Source organism: Lipotes vexillifer, unplaced genomic scaffold (assembly GCF_000442215.2).
Source record: "Lipotes vexillifer unplaced genomic scaffold, Lipotes_vexillifer_v1.1 scaffold472, whole genome shotgun sequence".
Classification (NCBI taxonomy): domain Eukaryota; kingdom Metazoa; phylum Chordata; class Mammalia; order Artiodactyla; family Lipotidae; genus Lipotes; species Lipotes vexillifer.
In genome coordinates, this window is record NW_006797698.1 from 1432033 (window position 1) to 1455907 (window position 23875).

The 23875-nt window shown below is 51.1% G+C and overlaps 1 protein-coding gene across 4 annotated transcripts in view; it reads left to right on the forward strand.

Annotated features, from left to right (window-relative positions):
• The window catches only part of PRKAG2 (protein kinase AMP-activated non-catalytic subunit gamma 2), a 287757-nt gene that overhangs the window by 107884 nt on the left and 155998 nt on the right, over positions 1–23875 (forward strand). The window contains exon 1 of one of the 4 annotated variants that reach the window (XM_007469807.1): positions 14175–14268. The exons of the other annotated variants lie outside the window; for them this stretch is intronic. Coding sequence (XP_007469869.1) covers positions 14175–14268 — 94 coding nt within the window. Of the gene's footprint in view, positions 1–14174; positions 14269–23875 lie in introns of those variants that run through there. 4 annotated transcript variants of the gene reach the window in all.

The following is a 23875-nucleotide window of genomic DNA, read 5'->3' on the forward strand; positions in this document are numbered from 1 at the left end:
GGGATCCTCCCGGACCGGGGCACGAACCCGCGTCCCCTGCAGCGGCAGGCGGACTCTCGACCACTGCGCCACCAGGGAAGCCCCCGCACATTTTCTTATCCTAGAAATCAGCGTGTCTTTGGGACTCTTGGTCTGTGTGGCTGTCCTCCCCTGATGAACACAGTAACATGCAGAGACGGCGTGGCTCACATGGGACCCCAGGGCGAGGTTCGGGGGGGGCAGTATGGGGGGAGGTGGGGATGCCAGTCCTGACACAGGCAGGATCCCGAGGCCTATGGCTCCTGCCTGGGGGGCCTGGCAGCCCCCTGGCCTAGCCTCTGGGCACATACAGGTGATGCATAGACATTTATCACTAGTGCAAAAGATGCGTACTCAACCAAGAAGCTGAATGCTGTAAACGTGGAGGTGAGAGCTGCGGAAGGTCTCAGGGCTCTCGGACCCGGTGAGAGCCACCTTGCTGCCTGGGAGGTGATGCAAGGAGGGGGGTCTTTTAAGGCAGGGTCGGCAAACTCTTCCTATAAAAGGCCAGGTGGTAGATGTTTTTGGGTTTCTGGTCCACCTGGTCTCTGCTGCCACGACTCAGCCACAGACAAATGTAAACTGTGTTCCAATAAATATTTATAAAAGCAGGTGGCTGGGGCTTCCCTGGTGGCGCAGTGGTTAAGAATCCACCTGCCAGTGCAGGGGATGCAGGTTCCAACCCTGGTCTGGGAAGAGCCCACATGCCGCGGAGCACCTAAGCCCGTGCGCCACAACTACTGAGCCTGCGCTCTGGAGCCCGTGAGCCACAGCTACTGAGCCCGCGTGCCACAACTACTGAAGACCTCACGCCTAGACCCCGTGCTCCGCAACAAGAGAAGCTACCTTGATGAGAGGCCTGCGCACCGCAACGAAAAGTGGCCCCCACTCTCTGCAACTAAAAACAAGAAAGCCCACGTGCAGCAACGAAGACCTATCACAGCCAAAAATAAATAAATTTATTTTTTTTTAAAAAAACAAACAAACAGGTGGCCGACAGGATTGACCTCTGTTTGAACAAATCTGGCCATCTTGTCCCCTCTTCGACCCTTCAGTGCCTCCCCAACATGCTCAAGTTAAAATCTGAAGTCTCACCACCCCTCCACGCTCTGGCCCTTGGCTGGCTCTGACCGCAGCTTCTCATGACCACCCAGCCTCCTGCCCGCCTGATCCTGGAAGACGCCAAACTCGCCCTACCTCCAGGCCCTCTGCTCTGAATACCCTAGTGACGGATGCCGTGCTGCTTGCAGAGCCCCCTCAGGGATGAGGGGCTCGGTCCCCGGGCTGCTGACCGTGCCACTAACAGAGCCACCTGTCGTAGTGCCATGGCCCTTCCTGAGCCGGCCTGTGCCCCGCAGCTAGTCAGTGAGCAGCTGTAAAGGACCGGCCCCTAACCCCACTCCCGACGGCTCCCAGGGCTGTCCCCGCTCCCGAGCTTTCTGTAGGGCCCTCCTCGGGTCTGTGTGGCCCCTGGCCGACTCCTTTTCCTTCCCTGGTTGTGGATGTTGATCCCAAGAACATCTCTGAATTTCATCCCACCAGTTTCCATCTCATGCATGCCTCCGGGGAAGCTGCACCAACTCCTGTCGCAGGTGGCCGCGCAGGCGTTGCCCCTGCCCTCAGTTCCCGCCCCGATGTCCCGTGGTCTGTGGCCGTTTGAGGGAAGGCAGGACAGAGTGGTTGAACCGACGAATGGGTGCTCGGGGCTGGAGGGCGGGTTCTGGGCTCCGGGTGAGGCAGCCCGTGAGGTGGGAGAGGACGTGGGCCACTGGGGCTGCTTGCAGCCACTTGTACCAGTGGCCCTGGGTCTGTCCCCAAACGTCGTGTGATCCAGAGTCGTGTGCGTTCTGCCCTGTGCCTGGTTGAGGGAGGTGCTCCCTGCTTGCCTGTGCTCCGCCTCCCGGTCCCGAGGCTGAGGGCGCTGGGCCCTGCACTCCCCAGCCCAGGCCGGAGCCCTCTGCATCCCGGCAGCTGGTCAGGTCTGAATCCTGGGGCTGAGCAGACTTCAGAAAAACGTGAGTCATCTTGCCTGCCCGCAAAGAAAGGAAAAGTATGTGTGGCATCCAAGTTTCCTGAAAAGTTCAGCCAACACATTGCAGAGTTATGTGGCCTGGTACCCTGTGTGGTCCCCGGGGAGAGTGCCTTCTGCTGGCCACCACGCAGATGACCCCAAAGGAGCTGATGTGGGCCCCAGGCTGGGTGGGGCTGCAGGGTTCAGCAATTATGATTATTATTTGGGAGAAGCCACAGAAAAGCATCTCCTTTCCCTCAGCAAATTGTAGAGTTCTCTAGTCCTCTAAGGGCTGCTTGGGCGATCATTGTACCACAGGACGCAGTAAAAGGAGATCCTAGCAAACACTGCATTCTTGCTTGGACCACTTCTTAATTCCTCTTTAAAAGTAAGATTTTATTTTGACAATTTCAAACTTACATAAAAGTTGCAAAGGTAGTACAAAGAATTCTCACATACCTTTCATCCAGATGCCCCAGTGTTAACATTTTGTTACCACATTTGCTTATATTCACCCCCGCCTTTCTCAGTACACATACATTTGTGTGTGTTTATATGAAATCTGAACCATCAAGAAGTTGCAGTCATAATGTCCCCTGGCCCCAAAGTACTTTGGTGCACATTTCATAAAAACAGGGACATTCTCCTCACTGCGGTTTAATTATCAAAACCGGGAAATTAACGTTAATCAACCATGTTCACTAAGCTGCAGACTTCATTCTCGTTTCACAAAGCGTCTCAGTGACATTTTTGGAAGAGGAAACCCCCATCACGTGCTGTGTTTGGTGGTCCTTTCTCCTCGGTCCCTCTTGATCGGGAGCCGCCTTCAGTCCTTTCTTCGTGACATTTTTCAAGACTGCACAGGCCAGTTACTGTGTAGGCCGTCCTTCACTCTGGGTTCATCTGACGTTTCCTCGGGATTCGATTCAGGTCAGCTGGTTGGGCAGGAGGGCCGTGCGTCTGGTGTCCTGTCCTGGCATCACAGCGGGGAGCACTTGATGTCACGCTGACCCGTTCTGGATGACACTAACTGATTGCTTGGTTAAGGGAGGTGTCTGTCCCAGTTAAGAAACTTATTACTTTTCCCTTTATAAGCGATAAATATTTCATGGGGAGCTACTTTTAGAATCATTTAAATACCTTCTTTCTCATCAAGCTTTCACTTGCTAGTTTTAGCATCAGTCATTTATTCTGCCTGAATTATTACAACGGTGGTTGCCAAGGTGATTTTCTGATATTATCACTAATTCTATGTTGATTGGTTGGAATTTCTACTAAGGAAGAAATTTTCCTTTCCTCCTTATGTATGTACATAGGTACATACTCATGGGTTTGTATTTTATTCAGCGGGTTTCAGTCTGTCATTTTCATGTTTTGATGCTCCAGTTGTCCTGTTGGCCAGCAGGAGCCCCTTCAGGCTGGTCCCTGTGTCCCATGTCTGCCCCCAGTATGCTGTAAGCACTTCTTATTTTCTGGTGCAACAAAACCGTCCCGCCTCATCTTGTGCTTTCCCTGCCACAGTCCCTGAATCAGCCATTTCTCCAAAGAGCCCTTGTTACTTTCAGTGGTGAAAAGTATTTAGAAATAAGATCCAAAGTGCGCTCATTGCAACTGAGATGTCATGGCTCCTAAGCCTTCTTGGCAGACATACTAGAAATACGCTTACGTACAGGAGAGTAGTTGGATAAGATAAAGAAGGTGCATCCACACAGTGGAGTATTAGGTAGCTGTAAAAAAAAAAATGATATCTTTGAGGTGATATGGCAAAAGACATGAATAGACAATTCTCAAGAGACATGGAAATGGTCCTTCAGCAGTACAGTGAGCACTTAGGCATCAGTAGACAGCCTGTCCCTAAGCCCAGATTGTAGGATTCACCTATATTTTCCTCTAGTATCTGTTATGGTTTAATTTAACTCTTGTGTTCCAGAACGTTTTCATCACCCCAAACAGAAACCTCATACCAGTAGCTGTCACTCTCCACCCAGCTCCTGGCTAATCTGCTTTCTGTCTCTATAGCTTTGCCTGTTCTGGACTTTTCATATAAATGGAATCATACAAAATATGGCCTTGTGTGTCTTACTGCTCTCACCCAGCATAGCATTTTGAAGGTTTATCCATGTTGTAGCATGTGTCAGTACCTCGTTCCTTTTTGTGGCTGAATAATAATCCATTGCATGGATAGACCAGGTTTTGTTTATCCATTCATCTGTTGGTAGACATTTGGGTTGTTTCCACCTTTTGGCTACTGTAAGTAGTACTGCTGTGGACATTCATGTGTACACGTTTTTGTTTAAACACCTGTCTTCAGTTCTTTTGGGTAGATACCTAGGAGTGGAATTTCTGGGTCATTTGGTAATCCTCTATTTAACTTAATGAGGAACAGTGAAAATGTTTTCCACAGTGGTTGCGCCATTTTACACTCCCACCAGCAATGTATGAGGCTTTTCATTTCTCCACCTCCCTCCAGCACTTGTTACTTTCCATTTGTTGTTATTATTATTATTGCCATCCTAGTGGATGTGAAGTGGCACCTCATTGTGATTTTGATTTGTTGTTCCCTAATGACATTGAGCATCTTTTCACGTACACATTGGCCATTTGTATATGTGTCTTCTCGGGAAAAATGTCTATTCTTTTATTAAGTGCATTTTTTTTTTTTTTAAAGAAGGTGTTGGGGGTAGGAGTTTATTAATTAATTAATTTATTATTTGGCTGTGTTGGGTCTTCGTGTCTGTGTGAGGGCTTTCTCCAGTTGCGGCGAGCGGGGGACACTCTTCATCGCGGTGTGCGGGCCTCTCACTATCGCGGCCTCTGTTGTTGCGGAGCACAGGCTCCAGACGCGCAGGCTCAGTAGTTGTGGCTCGCGGGCTCTAGAGCGCAGGCTCAGTAGTTGTGGTGCACGGGCCTAGTTGCTCCGCGGCATGTGGGATCCTCCCAGACCAGGGCTCGAACCTGTGTCCCCTGCATCGGCAGGCGGACTCTCAACCACTGCGCCCCCAGGGAAGCCCCGGGTGCATTGTTTTTTTTGTTGTTGAGTTGTAGGAGTTCTTTATATATTCTGGACACTAGGCACTTATCAGATATATAATTTGCAGATATTTTCTCCCTTTCTGGGGGTTGTCTTTTCACTCCCTTAATAGTGTCCTTTGATGTACAAAAATGTCTAATTTTGATGACAGCAAGGTTTTGATGACCAAAAATACTTAAGGTTCTGCTCCTTAGTACCTGGCCCATGGAGACACTCAGACTTGTTGACGTGAAGGATGGGGACAGGTCACTGGTTCCGAGGAATGAACCTCTCCTGGGAGGATGAGAGGCCAGGACAGGCTGATGGACGAGGGGACTGTCTCACTGCCACCACATCAAGAAAGGCTGGCTCAGGGTCTAACAGTTCCTTTAAAGCCCCTAGGGAGGGGAGAGAAAAGACAGCAAATTCTCTGGAACGTCCATTTCTGAGTTTCACCTTCTGACCCTCAGGAAGTCCTCCTGCTTGACTGCAGTGAGTCTCGTTTCTTCCCAGCATTTCTCTCCAGAGGAGACGGCTGAAAGGCCTCCTTTTCCGGCTCACGGGCCTCTCTCCATGAGGAGAAGCTTTCACCCTCTTCCTCACCCTCTGACCCTCCGAGGACCCTCGACCAGCCCCAAGTCACCTAAAAGCCGGGACGCTGGATTCTAGAACATTGGTGAATCACCCAATTCTCTTAGATCGTCCCTGAAGGAAGGCTGGGATAAAATGAGAGCCGATGGCGTGGGAGAGGCTGCTAGTTCCAACAGTGTTCCTCGACTTTTTTTTTTTTAAGCATTTGCTAAAGCAGTTTAGCAATTGAGAATGTGCTTTGCTGATTTTTTTCTGCTGTAGACACTGATCACCACTTACTAGAGTTTTTGTTGTTTGTGTTTTGTTTTCTCCCTTTTACATTTTGGTTTTCAGTGAAGTAGTTCAATCACATGGTTAAAAAAAAGAAATCAAGCAATACAAAATGATCCAATATTGAAAGGTCCCTGCCCCACTCCTCCAAAACCCAAAGGGACTTCTTTAAATTATAAACCTTGTTCAACTATTGTACAGCTTGTCAGTGATAAACCTTTTGCATGTGGTCTTATCACAATACTCACTCCCCACATCTTCCTCAATTTCCCTCCGTTCTCCTTTTCTTAAAAATCAATCAACCGTTTCTTCTGATCGTCTCCTACAGAGTCTTTTTAGACATTCTTTAATCACCCCCTTACAATTTTAATAAAACATAAATACCACATACTATTTATGTGCTGTATGTATCTGTGCTTTATATATAAAAAGAAGATGTTCCCTCCCGCCCCCAGGAACCAGTTTTCACCCTCTTAGAGACAGTATCGCCCCCATAGCAAATGATGCCTTAAGCAGAATTTGAGGTGAGTGATGTCAGTGAGTATGGTTAACAGCTGATTCATTTGGGATAAAGCCAGTCTGAATTAGCAAACGATCTGAATTATAGAATATCTTTGTTATATTTTGTCAGCCTCAGGAAATGAACCAGCTACAGAAGTTAACTTTCTAGATATCGGAAACTTAAGCCTTTAAGCACCCAAACATGCATCTTTTCAAGTGTTAGGTGCATCAAACATTTTGCAGTTTTCTTATTCAAGAGATACTAAATATAATTTCACTCTCTATAGATGATCTAGGGTCCTTACCAGATTGCCCTATGATGGGCATCCAGCCACTGCTGAGAGGTGAAGATTGTTTGTAGACTTAGGGACTGAAGGACTTGGGAGTGGTCTCTCCTACTGCGAGCCTCCTTCCATGTACCGGCTGCGGGGTCTGCAGCAGTGTTTTGCCTTGAATAGCACCCAGGCTCTCCCCCCTCGAAACTTGCTGCTAAGATGCCGGGGTTCTTTGTGTGTATGGTTGAAAAGAGTAAATGATTAGGAGGAAAGTCCCTGGGCTCTTCATTCGAGAAATGCAGTGCTTGGGCTTTGAGCATTTGGGCTCAAGAGCAGGGTTCTGTCCCAGTACCTCCGACTCAGTCGAGACCTGGAAGAGGAGCTGCAGACACGTGGTCCTCCCAGTTCAAGTCCAAGTGCCCCGGCCCTCTGCCCCATGCAGGGCCCAGGCAGAAAACCCTGCCCCAGCCGCCGGGGGAGGGGAGGCAGCTTCAGAACTGGGCTCTCCAGGTGATGCCCTCTGAGGCACACGGGGCCCTCTCCGGGCTGCTTTAAGGTCCCCATGATGCCGTCTGTGCGTAAGATGCTCTGCAGCTGACAGGGTATTTTTCCTAATTTATCTTGTTTGATTCCCAAAAACCTCTGTAAAATGGACTCAGGCTATATTATGACCTCTTCGATGGGAGAAATGTGGAAGAATAAACGACGTAGCTCAGAATCGCATGATGCCGATAACTGAACCTGTATCGCTTTGAGGTGCTATGTCTGACTCAAGTCTTTTAAGCCTTTCAGGGCGTCATCTTGTTGGAGAATATATTTCACCATTATATTTCACCATTCAAAAGGAACAGATCACAGGCACATTTCAACTCAGGCTGGTGGTTCTAAACTGGTGGTTTCCAAATGATGAAAATGCCAAAGTAGTTGGGGTTCTCCTGGGAGCCCTGGATTCCAGAAAATGGAGACGGTGCTTGGTTGCCCGGGAGAGGAGGGCCCAAGTGGACCACACTCGGGCTTTCCGCCGAGTCTGTGAGTTCACCGGTCTTCACCCTTGCCAAGGGTTTTGCACATTCCTCTGGACCTCTGGCCTTTCTAAGACATAACTTAGCGGGAGAAGTAAACAGAAAAGCCAGCCGCTCAGCCTCTAGACCCTTTGGAATCTAGTGTTTGAAAGCCCTTGCTCTGTGGCCTTGAGTCTGGCGTTCCCCCGGGGCCATCTGAAAGCTAGAGTCGGGAGCAAATCTCATCAACTCTTGTCTTTGGCACCTTCAGAGCCCTTGGCCGGGCGAGAGACCCCAGGGACTGCAGGGCCCACGAGAAGAGATTAAATGAGGTTACCACTGGGTCCTTCCATGGGGCACATGATGCCCCTGAAGATTTCAAGGATAGCTGGGGATTCCATACGTTTGGGGTGCTGCACTTTGGCGTGCTAGAAATAATTATTGCCATTGGTTTTCGCTTTTTCTGTACTTTCCTGTATTTTTAAAATTAAGATACCCCTGTTGTCACTGGGTTTATATGTCACTGGTATGAGTTGAACTCTTCAAGCTGAGGTGGTTCATCTTTGCCAAAAAAATCACCCTCTTGTCACTCAAAGCGCCTGTCACTGGAGTTGCCGGGGGGAGCCAGGAGGCGTGCGTGACCTGGAGGGGGGCCGCTGGTGTGGAGGAGGGGCGTGGGTGCCTGAGTCGGTCGGGGACTGTCATCCTCGGAGCCACGGCCTCATAAACAGCTCTGGGGAAGAGGAAAGGAAGCCCCAAGGAGGTGACACATGATCTCACTCAGAGTCAAGTGCCACGGTGACCTTTAGAACTTTCCATGAAATCCAACACGGTATTTTGCAACCAGCAGGAGAGCACCAGCAAATCTGCGCTAGCGGGTGCGCAGCCCCCCTCTGCTCTGAGCACTGCCCCCCCCAGGCCTCTTACATAATGGGGTTTTGTTTGGCTCGCGGCCTTTCAGGGGTCTGGTGCTTTTCAGGTACCGTCACGTGATCTGTAAAGGTTACTGAGTGCATTTGCAGTGGATGTGTCTTCATTTCCTTTTCCAACATCCCAACCCAGAAGAGGCAGCCTGGGGTCCTAAATGCCACTGGATGGGGGACCGGCCGACCCGGGGTGCCAGCACAGCCCCGCCACTGGCTCCCAGGGGATCTTGGGCAAATCGTTTTGCTTCTCTGAACCTCCATTGCTTTTGTTTCTTAAACTGAATAGTGAGGGCTGGCCTCCCTACCTCACAGCCTGGTTGAGAAGAACCAAGGAAAGTGCTTTGGGAAGAGCCTGGAAACTCCGTGCACACGGAAGGCCCTGGTCTACACCGGGATGCACCCTCCTGCCGGCAGCCCTGCTCTGCCACCTGGTTCCGCCTCCTCAGGCCGGCAGCCCTGGATGCTGGGGCGCAGTTGAGGGCTGTGTCTGGAGCCGGGGGTGAGAAGTGGGGAAGGTCTGCACTGGGTCTCAGCCGCTTCTCTCTCATCCAGGCCTCTGGTCACCATCTTGGTGAGATTCTTTGCAGCAGCGCATAACCTAGCACTCAGAGAGGCTTCCGTGACAAGGGAGGTTTGGGCCTTTAAATTTTTTCATTACTATTACTTTTATTATTATATGAAAACTGGAAATCCAGAGGCGGGGTGGACTTCAAGGAGGATTGCTCCTTGGGGTGTTCCGTGGGCCGCCCAGCCTGGGCTTCTGATGGGAGGACAGTGGGCCTGTCTCTACGGCCACTGGGTCCTCGGCCATCAGGGCCTCCTGCTGCACATGCTGGGGACGGGGCAGGTGGAGGGGCCGACAGATGCTGGGCATCAACTGTGGTGTCCGCACGGGCAGATGACAAGTCCGGGGGTCTAGCAGGAAGCCAGCGGTAGCCTCCTGGCTCAGTGCTTGTCCTCCACCCCGTGCTGTGAGAACAGGCCTCCGGATCACCAGCCGACAGCTGCCAACAGTTGAACTGGTTTACCCGCATCTGGGGTCACCGGGGCCTCCGGGAGAAATGCAGCACGCCACGTGGAGGCAGTGGGCCATTCCGTTCTTGCATCTGAAGCAGCGGTGAGCGGACACCTGTCTGCAGCCCCGTCAGCGCCCCTGCTCCCCCACCCTCGCGCACCCCCAGCAGGCCCACCTCATAGACAGCCACCTGCGCACCTGGCTGTTGACCAGGCTGCAGCATCCAGATGTGCAGAGGCCAGCACACCTGGTAAAATCCGAAAGATCGGGTACCTGGGCCCATTCCCCATCATCATGCTGTGGGCCTGAGCCCAGAAGATACCCCTTAGGGTCAGTGCAAAGCTTTGGCTGATGGAGGCCAGGGGAGCCATTAGCACAGCCTTCCCTGGGCTCCTGGACGGTCAGGGACAGGATACACTGCCCCCAAGGTAACCAGAGAGCGCAGAGCACAGCCCACGTCTGTCCCCTGGCCTACCTGCCTGCCTGTGAGCCACCTCTAAGAAGTCGTTCAGAAAGTACTGATTATATTTCTCCCATCAGGTCAGATCCCCGCTGTCAGGGAGCTTTCAGTCTGGCTGGGGAGAAAAGAAACACATGAAATTAAAAAATGAAACAAGCTCCCAGCATACAGTGTCTCCAGGAAGTATTCTTCAATACCATTTTATTTTTCGAGTTCTCCAGGGTGGTCTTATAGTTGAAAAAACAGAAGAACAACAACAAAAACGATAAAGAATGCAATTTGAGTATATCCTAAAATTCCGCCCCTCCCCAGATCCTGCAGACCTGCTATCGAGGCGGTGATCTGGGAAGCCTTGTTCCCTCGGCCTGGGGAAAAGTGCTAAGACATAAAGGCTTCCGCTACCCCCACTACCTAATTCCAGGCTTCCGGGTGTAGCAGCCGCCAAGAGAGTGATCTGTAAAGTAGGCTCCAGAAATAACATTTTAAAACACCGTTCCATCTTGGAAGCCACTACTTCCTTCTTTTTCAGCTCTTCCCTTAAAAAAAAAAAAAAAAAAAAAAAAAAAAAAAAAAACCCACAAGTGTGGAAAGCATTCCATGAGGACGTATTCCTGCCAGGCTGAATCACAGCCGCGTGAAGGAGTTTCACCTCTTGTTCATTTGGGACCATCAGCTGGTAAAAGCCGCGAAGAAGGGGTGCTTAGTCCTCCTGAGAGCGGCCACTGCCCCCAGCCCGTTGGTCAGACGCGCTGAAGGAAGTGTCCTCGGTCACTCAACGTGCAACATGAGTGTCGCCTTGCCCTGTGCACCTGCACGCATCTCAGTGGTGCAAAGGCGTTGTCCCAAGTTAAGGAATTTCAGGCGTGTGTGAATCGAACAGAGAGACCCAGTGGTAAGAGGGCCGATTGTAAAATGCCTGGGAATTTGGCAAGCCCATCTGTGCCACGTTGGTGCCCTGAAATGGACCAAGGTTGGAGTGTTTGCACCACAGAAAGCGGCAGACCCTACGAATCAGTCCTACCTCTCCCTGCCCCACCCCGCAGCGGGGTACCTGTTCAGGATTTCCCGCACGCAGCTGCGTCTCCACTCCTGAAGTCCACTGTCACCTACAGCCTTATTCTCTGCTCTTGGGTGAAGCTGACCCTGGGAAGAACATTTTGAGTGAGGTCAAAAGCACACGTCGGTGTCTCTTTGGAGGCTTGTGTCCACTGTTAAGGTCATTATGTCGTCTCGTAGCTTGTCTTAGAGCTGCACTTAACCTCACCTCCTTCCATCCAAATCTTCCCAGGATCCACCCTGTGGGACAGAGAACTGCTCTGCGCCCAAAACAACGTTTTGCTCCATCAGGCCACCTCCACCGTGTCTTTTCAGAATATCCTGTTACCATCTCAGTAACAGAAGAGTGACCCCAAATGACCTAGGTAGTTCTTTTCTTCACCCTGCCTGAGCTGCCATGTCCTTACTCCCCTCTACGGAGGCACTGAATGTTCCTGTTGAATGAATCCTTAGCGTATGGAGGCCACAGCTGGGCAGCGGCAGTGAACTCCGGCCCCGCAGAGAGTTATTCAACTTTAAATAAAATGGTGTTAATAATACCTGCCCCCCAGGTTTGTGGGAAGGATGAAATAAAATCATAATTGTGAGGTGACCAGCACTTCACCTGGCATATGGTAGGCACTCCACAAATGGGATCTATTATTTTACTAATTACAACATAGTTCTTAGAGGACAAGAATGTCTTTGAATTATTCATAGCACTAATCCCCTCCATCAACAACTGTCCTGCACATTTGGTAGAGGTTTAATAAGTACTTGATGAGTGAACAGCCATATAAACTATGTACAGGACCATCAGACATGCCCAAGTTGCTGTTTATTTCCCACATGAATTTAAACTCATTCTCTTTTAGTCGCTAGACTTTGAAATGTTATCCTTTCTACCTACTTTATCATAAAGTACAAGAATCTTGCATTGGCTTAGACAAAGCCTTTCATTTTCCATTTAATCGGACATGGTCCTTTCTTACTGGAATCCTTGTTTCGCGATTTTTCCTGAGGAAGTTCTGCTTTGTTTTATTTTATTTTTAAATCAGGAGAATATTTCCATTTCTGTTAAGAGCTGAACTGATTTTTTAAAAAGAGGAATTCTAAATATGAAACTCCAACACCTACCTTCTTAGACTTTTTCAGAGCTTAATCACAGTAAGTTTGGGCTACCTTTTTTTTTTCTTTTTGGTTGCACCAGGCCTTAGTTGCGATATGCCGGCTCCTTAGTTGTGGCATGTGAACTCTTAGTTGCGGCGTGCATGTGGGATCTAGTTCCCCCAATCAGGGATCGAACCTGGGCCCCCTGCCTTGGGAGCGCGGAGTCCTATCCACTGCGCCACCAGGGAAGTTCCTGGGCTACCATTTTTCATACAGATATAATCCACTAGTATACTGGAGGACCCAAGTGGAGGTGGGTTTTGTGACTTGTTTTGGAAAACTGGGTTCATCCACAGGCTCAGTGGTGGCCTGGCCTCTCTCCTTTTCTCTGGACCTGCCAACACTCAAGGCCAACTCAAGCTCTCCTTTCCAAGCAGGGCCGTGCGATTGCCTCTCCGTCCATTTGTGCTGATGACACTTGTCCATGCTGGCCACTGGCCATTGATCACATATCACTATTTTATGTAGTTAGTATTAGTAGAACAGTTTATCTTTGTCTTTCAAGTCGTTTTCAAATTCCTTGAGGGCATGACACATTTCCTTTGTTTGTTCATGCATCCTGGCTACAAAGATTTGATCACTGGATCTCCATCAGTCCCAGCAGAAAGAAAAGTCATGGCAAACGACCATGAGACGTTCAGACTTCTGGAAGGAGACGAAATCCTAATATGAGCAGCTCTCGTCTTGGTTTAGAGGGGAGACTGGGGCCGGAGACAAGGAGTAACTTTCTCAAGGTCACAAAGCTAATTATTGGCGGATTTCCGTAACTTCCCTTTAGTCTAGTGAAGATATCAGCAGAAGAAATTGAAAATTTTTTCCCGTATCTTTTTTTTTTTAAGTTTTGTTTTTAGTTGCAAAACACATACATACTAGAAGGTTTTTGTTTTATTACATCAGGGGTTTGGCTTAGGAGTCAAGGAGGTTAGAATTCTAGTCCTGGTTCGGCCACTAGTTACAGGACTTTGGGCAAGTCACACCCCCTTCCTGAGCCTCAGTTTCCCCATCTGTCATGGAAGGGGGTTGGATTTGATCCCCTCTAAAATCTCTTTGGGTTCTGTCATTCTGCAATTCTTAGCAAGTCCAGGGCTCAAGATCCTCCCGTTGAATTCCAGGGGACCCCATGTCCCCTCCTTAAAGGTGGTCTTGCGTCTTTCAACTCGAGGAACCACGGGCTGCAATAGATTCAGCGATTTCCAGTCCAGGGACCTGTGGCTTCTCCAGCAAGAAGCAGCCGGAGCCTGCTGACACCAGGGAGCCCTGGAACACATGAATCAAAATAGTTGTGTGATGTCATGTCATGATGGGAATGTGCTCTGGCCAATTGGTGCCAAGAATTGTCTGGACAGGGTAGTTTCCTTTTACAGTCTTTTTAAAGAGACATCTGCAGACCTGCACATGACTGGCAGGCCTGCCCCCCTTTTGCCTATTTCGTCTTCCCTCCCTTTTTAATTTTAAGGAGGAAAAAGCCCTGAGCATCTGAGTGCGTGGCAGACCTTAACGACATAAACAGACGCACGGCGAGGCCGTGTGTGTGCTTCCAGGAGCTTCATGCCTACTTAAGGGCAGCGGCTGCTCTGGCTGCGGGGCTGGAGGTGCAGAGGTGAAGACAGCCGAGTGTCCCTCGGGGAGGAAGCCCTGCGGTGGGACCGCCTGGCCTGTCCCACGACTGCTGGCCCCGAGGGTGGCCCCTCCTGCGTTTGCTGGAGACCCCGGCCAGGACACCTGGCCTCCCGGGCTGGGGCTTGAGCGCGCGTAGCATCTCTGAGCTCTCGGGACCCACACCTGCCGGCTGATGCAGTGCCTCTCCTGGCCCCTGGCCACCTGAGGCTGACGCTGCTCCAGCGTGTCCTGGCATGCTCACCTGTCCCCGCTCCTGTGGCCACAGTTCCTCATGAAGCGGTTCGGCAGCCTCAGGGGGAACAAGAAACACAAGGACCCAAACCGAAGCACCGCGCGGCGGCAGTCGGAGCCCCATGGCCTTTTTGGTAGGACACTGACCTTTGCCCAGTTCTCTGCTGGTCCCCAGGGCATGTGTGTGTGTGTGTGTGTGTGTGTGTGTGTGTGTGTGTGTGTGCGTGTGTGCGCACGCACAGCCTCCTAAGTGACAGCTGTGTGAGGATGTAATTGCTAGGCAGTAGCCAGAGGGACAGATTGATAAGTGTGTCCTTATGGACGGCCCTGCTGCTCATGAACTGCCCAACGGTGCTTTTCCAGAGGCTGTTTTCTCTAACTTGCCCTAATGAGGTTAGTGATCCATTGGACTGTCATTCATTTAGGCAAAACCAGAGGGAAAAGTAAGAATGAATTGGAACTGTTATTTGCAGCTGTTAAGAATGAAATGTGCGTGTATAGAGAAAACTAGTGCTGGGGGTCAGGGAGAAGGAGTTCCTCTGCCCCCCTTTGCCCCATAGCTGTGTAATCAGGCAGGTCAAGGGTTAACTGCGGGGGAAGACCGCCTGCCTGATTTGCGTCCCCTGGGAGAGAAGCCTGCTCTGTGGTCTCCCTGGCTTCTGGGACCTCCTACAGCTTCTCCCAGTAAAGGGGGCTGGGACCAGTGTGGCTGGAATGTGGGGTGAAGCGCCTGCAACTCAGTATTTCCAGCGACCTGTGGGTTTGCGGGGTGTGTGGGGGGGGCGGGTGCCTTTCCCTGGCTGGAGTCAGGCAGGGAGATTCCAAAGCTTTCGGAGCTTCCTGGGGGCCTGGCTGGGGCCAGGTGAGGTGGTGGACTTCACTTTATTAAGAATCGGAGTTCACCTGCCCTGGACACTACTGCTTGTATGACATGGGATATTCCTAAATACTCAGTTGTAAGACGGAATAACAGGGCCCTGCTCACACAGCCCGGTGGTAGCAAAGATGGGGAAAGTTGACGGGTGCAGTAGATTGTGCGCCTCGAGTAGAATGCGACATGGTACCTGGCAAAAAATACTCGTTATGTGTAGCAGGGAAATGGCTTTGGCAAAACACCTGGGCAGTATGTGAAAACTAGAATACAGGCATACCTCATTTCATTGCGTTTTTTTTTTTTTTTTTTTTTTAAAAATTGAAGGTTTGTGGCAACCCTGTGTGGTCAGATGATGATTAGCATTTTTTTAGCAATAAAGTATTTTTAATTAAGGGATGTACATTGTTCTTTAGACATAATGCTATTTTATTGCACACTTAGTAGGCTACATTATAGTGGAAACATTACTCTTCTATGCACTGGGAAACTGAAAAAATTCGTGTGGTTCCCTCTTTTGCGATACTCGCTTTATTGCAGTGGGTTGAAAACCGAACGTGCACTATCTCCAAGGTAATGCCTGTAGTAAGAAAAGAAAAAGGTAAATATAAAACTTGCCGACTGCTTCTGGAATTACTTCTGGAAGCCTCTAGTGGACCTAGTGTGATGGTGATGACCCCGGGGAAGACAAGCAAAGGAGACAGCAGCCCTGGAATTCAGGGAGTTTTCTTGTGAAGGAAGCAGAGAGTAATATCTAATCACATTGCGTGCAAAGGTGAATTTCTGGAGGAACACGATGCCTGGCCTGACTGGGTGGGGGATGACAGACTGCCTGGACTTAATTAGATGTGGTTTTAAAAGGAGACTCTTCTTTTAAATAATAAAGTAATAAACATTCATTTACTATAGAATTAAATCCAAACCTATTATTTAACTAAAAGTCTGTTTTTGCTAATGGGCACAGGTGGGCCCATCATTAAAAGCCTATTATTTGCCAGTGGTTTCTCCCCTTGTGTTTAAAATCTGACTGTCATCCTGTCTCCTCTGCTTCTGAAATCAAAAATAATATTTGCATGTCGACCAGGTTTCACAAGTGCTCACATGCAAATGCCCAGCTCTGACCACAGGGTCAGAAAAATCAGAGCTGCTTCCAGAACCTTCCTCTGGGATTTGGGAAGCAGCCCAAGTATCCTGATTTTCCTTTTGTGGGAATCCCAGTGGGAGAGCAGTCTAGAGCAGGGGCAGATGGCAGGTGCCGGCTCCTCAGTCAGTGCTGGCCATGGATACACTGAGTGAAAAAAGCCTGAGACTGTGGACCGAGCATCCAGGCAATCCCTGCCTGCCACCTACACCTTCCCCACCGGCAAGACCCGTATAACCATCCCTCTCTAAAACCATCCCCATTGCCTATTCGGTGGCCTCCAGTCTTCTCAGGGACAGGGACCATGTCCCCAAAGCAGCGTTCCATCCGTCCTTCTGACCCTGACGCCTCCAAGCATCACGGGCTCTCACTACAGAATCGCTGGCTATGGAATGGATTGAAACGGTGTCACTCCAAGGTTATTCCTGGTTCTCCAGCAGCATTGTTTGAGTTTTTTTGTTTTTGTTTTTTTCTAATTCCCTTCCAGTCTCTCCCTCTCCTTCCTGCAGTTATTCCCGTAGCCAAAAGTATTTCAGAGAAGGCCTGTTCTCCCCGCTAAGACAGCTTCCATGAGGGTTGTAAGAATGTCTGTCTTTTACTCATTCTCCATCTTCCCCAAAACAAGCGAACGTAGGTCGTCGGCATGATTCCACATGCTCTTTGGCCTCTTCTGTGGCCCCATCAGTCTTTTCCGGGAGCCACTCCCTGTATCCTCTGCTCCAGTTCAAGGTGGAGCCATTCCTCACGCATGTGCACACACACGCACAGGCTGTCCCTGTAGCCACTTGAGTAGCCAGAACCTCCACAAGAGGGAATCAAGGCCTGGCAGATTGGCAGTTACTAAGCCCACTTACGTTTGCTTGCTGGCATTTTTGTTTGGAAGTAGTGGCTCTGGCTGGAACCTTGAACACTTCAAGCCTTGTGATAAAATGCCCCGGAAAGTTCTGATTCACGAAGAGCTTGTCCCTTTCAGCCCCAGAGCTTTGCGCCCGTCCAGCTCCCCCTCCAAAGCTAAGAAAAGCACGTCCCACCGCAGGTGAATGTGCTCCGTGGGGTAGACGAGTGACGATCTGGACTTAAGCCTTTCCTTTCAGCCTCTTTGGTCAACAGAGATCCAGATTATGTGAACAAAGAGCACGTGGCAATAGTAATAAAAATGTAAAAGGAAGATTAGGAAAGGATTTTGCTAATCAGATAACAGAATTGACTGTAGCCGCTTTTCTACCCTTTGCAGTCAGAGGCGAGTAATTAAACAAAAGCTACCTGGAGTCTTAAGAGATCCCTTCTGAAGGCCGGCACTAGAGCCGGGAAGCCAGCGGGTGTGTCAGGACGGTGGCACTCTCTCCCCAAGCTGCCGGGGTCCAGGTGACACTGGAGACCAGAGCCTCTGGCGAATCTTGCTTTGCATGGAGCCATCCTCGGGATGAATGCACAACCACTTCTGGAACAAAACCCCAGAGTTCCTCCTGCCCAGCGTCACTTGTCACCCCAGCACTGCCTGTCCCAGTCTGTTGTCCCCTGTTAATGCCAGCGGAGCCCTCGGCTGGCTGTGCCACTGGGGCAAGTGTAGATCGTTCTTTGCCTTAAGCAGCGGGCAAGGCTGTTGTCCATCCTGCCTCCCCCACTGTGTCCCCCCCCACCGGGGTCCTCTGCTCCCTGCCTGGCCCCTCATGGTCTCCGTGCTGCTTCTGGATGCCCACCTGCCTGCCTGGCTCCTGGTGTCCAGATCGGGGTGGACTTGAGAGATCCCAGTATTCATTCAGTCACTCGTTCGCATATATGTATTTAGCTTTTTATGATGGAAAATTTCAAGCATACGGAGAAATAGGGAGAATGGAGTAATGGTACCCATCTTCAGACTCAGCAATGAGAAACACTCTGCCAGTCCCACCAGTGTCTGAGCTGCTCTGTGCCAGCACTGGGGGCACAGACACCGGTCCGCCCTCCCAGGGCAAACCACTGAGGTGGTTTTCTAAATTGTGGTAAAATAGACAGAACGTAAGATTTACCATCTTATTTTTAAGTGTACAGTTCACTGGCGTGAAGCACATTCACATTGCAGAGCAGCCATCACCACCTGCATCTCCAGAATTGTCCAGCACCCCCAGCCGAACCTCTGCACCCGTTGAACAACAACTGTCCGTTCTGTCTGCCCCCCAGCCCTGCCCCCCCCCCCGCAACTTCCTGCCTCTGTGGACCGACTGCTCCAGGTTCCTCGTACAAGCGGAATCACCCGGTATTCCTCCTCTGTGTCTAGCTTGTTCGACAGCCAAGCGGGTTTTCGTTTGCGACGCCGGGCGGTGGTGAGCCCAGTGAGGAAGAGGCAGGAAGAGGCAGGACGAGGGGTTGGCCGGCTGGGCGGAGGGTTTGAGTGACAGGAGGGGTGGGCCGCGTAGACCCCTGTGGTAGGTCCTTCCAGACAGATGGGAGGCTCAGGCCCTGTGGAGGGAGACGCCTGGGGCGGTCCAGGAGCACCAAGGGGCCAGTGTGTCTGGCCAGGAAGCAGAGCAAAGCACTCAGCGGGAGGACTAGCACAGAGGCTGGTTTACTCACCGTCTTTACCCCCCACCTGGGGTTCTCGAGAAGAGCGCTGCTGGGCTCTGGGGGCTGGAGACTTGCCCAGGGCCACAGCATCGTGAGGGCAGCGCTGGGACTGGAGCCCGTGCCCCACCCCCTCCGCAGGCCCGGTGCCCACCCAGAGCCGCCAACCCCGGCTCCCATTCTCTCTGTGCCCACACAGAAAACTGTGGAGAGGCAGCACCTCGTTTGCAAGGAGTGGGGATTTCAGAGTCCGTAGCGTCAGAGGCAGAAGCACTTGGGATCAGAGCAGAGCACTCACCGGTGCTCCTAGGAGGAGCGGTCATCCGGGCTAGAAATCTAATGAGGCCTGGCTCCCCACCTCCCGTCCATCCCATCCTCAGCCGAGCTCGAGGAGCTCATCATTCCTCTGCCCTGTTTTCCTCTGTGTGGCCGCCACCAAACACTGCGTGGCGGGTCCTGGACCAGCCCTCGTAGATGACAGGTGGAAGGAGGGGCCCAGGCAAGGTCTTCCCGGGAAAGTCTCAGTTAAGCACTTCTGGATTCATCCTCTCCCAGAGGACGCCCTGGATCACCGGCGAGTCAGCCAGTCACCACCTGGCAGGCAGGCAGCTGGGCTGTTGCTCTCCGTGTCCCTTCTTCCCTGTCCTGCCCCCAGCAGGACAGACTAGGACCGTTCTCACCACAAGGTGGCCCGATGGTGGTGGAAACGGTGAGTGAAGTGAGGGCTCGCGGGCTGCCAGCAGGAAGCGTGGTTTGGGGAGCTGCTTTCCCTGGGGAGATCCTGGTTCTGGACAGAGAGGCTTGACCCTGGACACGGTGTGTCTGTGATTCCAGGACTGAGGATGTCTGAACGTGTCTGAAGACGGTAGGACACGATCGCAGAGCCTGGTGGAATGATAGAGAAATAAGGGAGAAAGAAGATTGGTGAGAGGGGGTGGACCTCGCATAGTGACCCTGGAAAGTAATGGAGACGCCTCGGGGCCGGAAAGCCTGTCTGGGGTCGTCACTGCCGCTCGTCACCCAGACCCTCCCAGCGGGACCAGGACCAGGGTGGGCCTAAGGGCCCAGGGACCTCGGCACCCAAGAAGGCATCAGCTGGTGCTTCCAGCATCCAGACCAGATTGAGAACCTGGGGCATTCAAGGAGAAGGTGCATTCTGTCCTCAGGTCATAATTTGTCTTTAATGATTGAGAAGGAAAATGTGCACGGTCCAAATCCTCTGGAGAACCCGAGCGCCAAGATGCTTCTGGTACTGCTGTGGCCCGTGGCCCTGGCACTGCTGGCCTCTGCAGGTGACTCCTGATCATGGCGGTGGTCCAGGGTGTAACCCCCAGGAGGGAGCGTGTCCCCTCCCAGGGAGGCCCCCAGTCAGACCTGTGCACGGCCTGTGGAGTCCAGGGTGATTGGCACCCCGGAGCCACACGCTGCAGTGTGGGTGGGCCTGCAGTGAACCCAGGGTGGAGGCGCGGCGCACACCTGGGGCTCCAGGGCCAAGGGCGCTGCTGAGATGAAGAGGTGGATGTGGCTCCAGGCAGATTCAGGGAGAGTTTTGGTGACTCAGATAACTAAAATGCTTTGCTGAGAGAGGTAACAAAAATCAGCTAATACTCGTGATTTCACAAATGCACAGCAAATAAGTGATAAAACTGCCAGGGCTCAGCCTTGCCTGCATTCAGCCTTCCTATGGCTTTCACGTCTATAATCCGAATACCAAAGCCAAGACCTTTCTTCCTAGAAACGTTCAGCTTTGCTGGGGACCCGAGGCTGAAAGAAGCAGAGGACAAGACCCTGACTGCTGAATTCTCAGGCCTGGGGGCTGCTTGTCTCCCTCTGTGCTTGGTACTCAGGAAAGGGGAGGCCTTGGGAGATCATTCAGATATGTGTGCGCTTCTGCAGGGGTTTCTGAGAAATTCTCTTTTAGAGTCAAATGCGTGTTTTTCCTTGCAGCAATTCTGTTGACAAATAATTCACTGTGCATATATATTAGGAAGCCGTTTCATGTCTGCCAGTACAGAGCAAAGAAAGAAAAAGAAAAGGCCCGGTATAGATGATGGGGAGGTGTATTTTTTTTAATTTAATTTTATTTATTTTTTTATACAGCAGGTTCTTAGTAGTTATCCATTTTATACATATTAGTGGGAGGTGTATCTTTAAATGTAGGTTTTATTGTTATTCAGGCGAGGTGAGGCGGGCAGATCAGGAGAGAACGCCACACAACAGGCAGTTGGTTACTCCCAGTTCCAAGAGGAAGGGGGCACGGCATCCCCGCAGGGAAGCCCCAGGATCCGTCAGGGACAGAAGGAGCGAGGGGAGAGCAGGCAAGGGCTTCCCGGGAAAGTCTCAGTTAAGCACTTCTGGATTCATCGTCTCCCAGGAACCTTTACTGTGGTCTCCATGGGAAAGGCAAGGGCAGTCAGAGTAAGCAGGTGTCGGATGGGCTAGTTTGAATTTCAGCAGGCGCTGCGGTCCCTAGTTGTCTAGTACCTGCCCCTGGGATCGTCAGGCAGGGGGATAGTACCTCCTGGACTCTGTAAGAACCAGCTGACAGGGTGCTCCCTAGTGTGGGCTGTGGACTGGTTTGTTTGCAGATGAAAGGCCACTCCCTCTAAGCACCGGCTCACCCTGGCAGTGGCGGGCTCTCCCCAGTCAGCGAGGCCCCACGTGCCAGAACGTCAAGACTACAGAAAATAAGAACATGCAGTCAATACAAGATGCTACTCCCTTGGTTCTCACTTCTTTAACTTTTTTTTTTAATTGGAATAGAGTTGATTTACAGTGTGTGTTAGTTTCAGGTGTACAGCAGAGTGAACCAGTTATACATATACATGTATCCACTCTTTTCAGATTCTTTTCCCATATAGGCCATTACAGAGTATTGAGTAGAGTTCCCTGTGCTGTACAGTAAGTCCTTATTAGTTATCTATTGTATATATAGTAGTGTGTGTATGTCAGTCCCAGTCTCCCAGTTTATCCCTCCCCCCACTTGTAACCGTGTTTTTCTACATCTGTGCCTCTATTTGTTTTATAGAAAAATTCATTTGTACCCTTTTTTAGATTCCACATATAAGCGATATCATATGATATTGTCTTTCTTGCTCTGACTTACTTCACTCAGTTTGATCACCTCTAGGTCCGCTCATGTTGATGCAAATGGCATTATTTCATTCTTTTTAATGTCTGAGTAATATTCCTGTGTGTGTGTGTGTACCACGTCTTTATCCATTCCTCTGTTGATGGACATTTATGTTACTTCCATGTCGTGGCAGTTGGCTTTAACTTCTAAGTGTTTTCAACTCCACTGGGTGGCAATCTGCCTGCCTCGAGAGGCCAGTCTCCAGCACAGAAGGGAGGAGGGGCTGGTGTCCCCGACTCCAGACGCCCTGGACTCCTGGGCCTGACGTGCCCAGCAGCTCAGGCGTCTGAGGAGCGAGGTGAAGGGCTGTCTGTGCCCAACGGGTCTCCTTCAGGTCCTCCATCCCATCTCCAGGCCTCAGATAATGCCTGTGAGTGACCGCACACCAGCCCGTGGGGGCCGCCTTCACCCCATTGGTCATCAGCCCTATTCCACGAACCAACCATGTGCCCGCTTTTAGTGTGGCCGGTGGACGCGTGAGGAGTGGGTTCTGAAAACACACGTGGCCGGGGGTGCTTTAAGCCACTTTTACCTGGAGTCTGGGAGTTGCCTAATTGTGGCTTAATTTCTGGATAAATAAGGTGATGGGAAGGTGTGGCCAGACCAACATAAGGGCCTGTTGGGGATACGGCATCACTTGTGGGCCCTCGGGAGGCGCACGGGTCGCTCCACGTCAGGGTTTCCTTGGAGCAGAGCTCCGCTCACCGTCCTGACTCCCCGGGTCTGGCCCCTCAGCCCTGTCCTGTCTGTCTTTTCTCCCTGTTTCTGCACCCGCCTCGGCATCAGACGTGAACATCACGATTCTTGTGGTTCCCACCTGCTGCTCCGTCTCCATGGCTCTCTCTGTTAACGTATTCACTGAACACATCTATTAAGCTCCTACCTTGGGGTGTGGGTCTAGCTGCAGGGGACAGTGGTGAGCTGTATAGATGCTCAGCAAATATGCATAAATAGTAATTAATGTATGATGAAATATTCAAGAGTAAATCGAGATGTTGTCAGAAGGATGGATTTCGTTGTGCAGGAAGGCTGCTCCAGACAAGAGCAGGCTCTAGAGGGTGAGATCGGCACCCAGCGGGGAGGCAAGGGGAGCAGAAGGGGTCCAGACGGGAGAAGCATTGTGCAAAGGTCCGGGGCAGGCCGGGCCTGGCACGTGGAGGGACATAAAGGGCTTCCCAGAGCCCAGGGGGATGCAGGGGTGTCTCCGGCACCTGGAAGGTCATCCTCAGTGGGTACCGCGCAGCTCAGCATCCCTCACAGACATTCAGGGAAGGTGATGGCTATCACTCCCCAGCTGACCGCCCCTGCTGAGATCAGTGTGGCCGTCACTGGAGGCAGGTCCACGTTTGCGGGATCTGCCTGATTAGTGGCCTGTCGGTCGGCAGCACAGGGAAGGGAACAGTTCCACCCTAGAAAAGCAGATTTTCTCCCAAACGACGCACAATGGAACTCTTCTGGAGGTTCTGCCGTGCAGCTCTGGCAGCCCCTAATCCACCTCTGCCCAGCTAACAGCGGCCCTTGAGGAATTTGCCCTCATTCCAGGTTTCTCTGGGTCACGTGGCTGAGAAGGGCCCTTCTGGGTCCACAGTTGTCTTCAGAAGATAAAGCGAATCACACCAACTGTGCTTTTCCTGCCACCTCCTCCTCTAGGTCCACTGCCCTGGAGATGTTCTCTAGAGAATCTTTCCTGGGCTCTCCAAGACCTGCCTCAGTCTCACTTATGTTTGAATAAAACAGTAACTCAACACAGAGCCTAATTAATCTGGCTGGGCTGTCTTATTAAACTCCTCAGGCATGGAGACTGTCTCATTCTTCTCTCTGCTTGTGACAGATCTCTCTCTCTCTCTCTCTCTCTCTCTTTTTTTTTTTTTTTTTTTTTTTTTTTTTTTTTTTGCCCTATTTAGTTATTTGGCCAGGTCTTAGTTGCAGCAGGATCTTCGTTATGGCACGTGGGATCTTTAGTTGCGGCACACGAACTCTTAGTTGCGGCACACGAGATCTACTTCCCTGACCAGGGATTGAATCCAGGCCCTCTGCATTGGGAGCCTGGAGTCT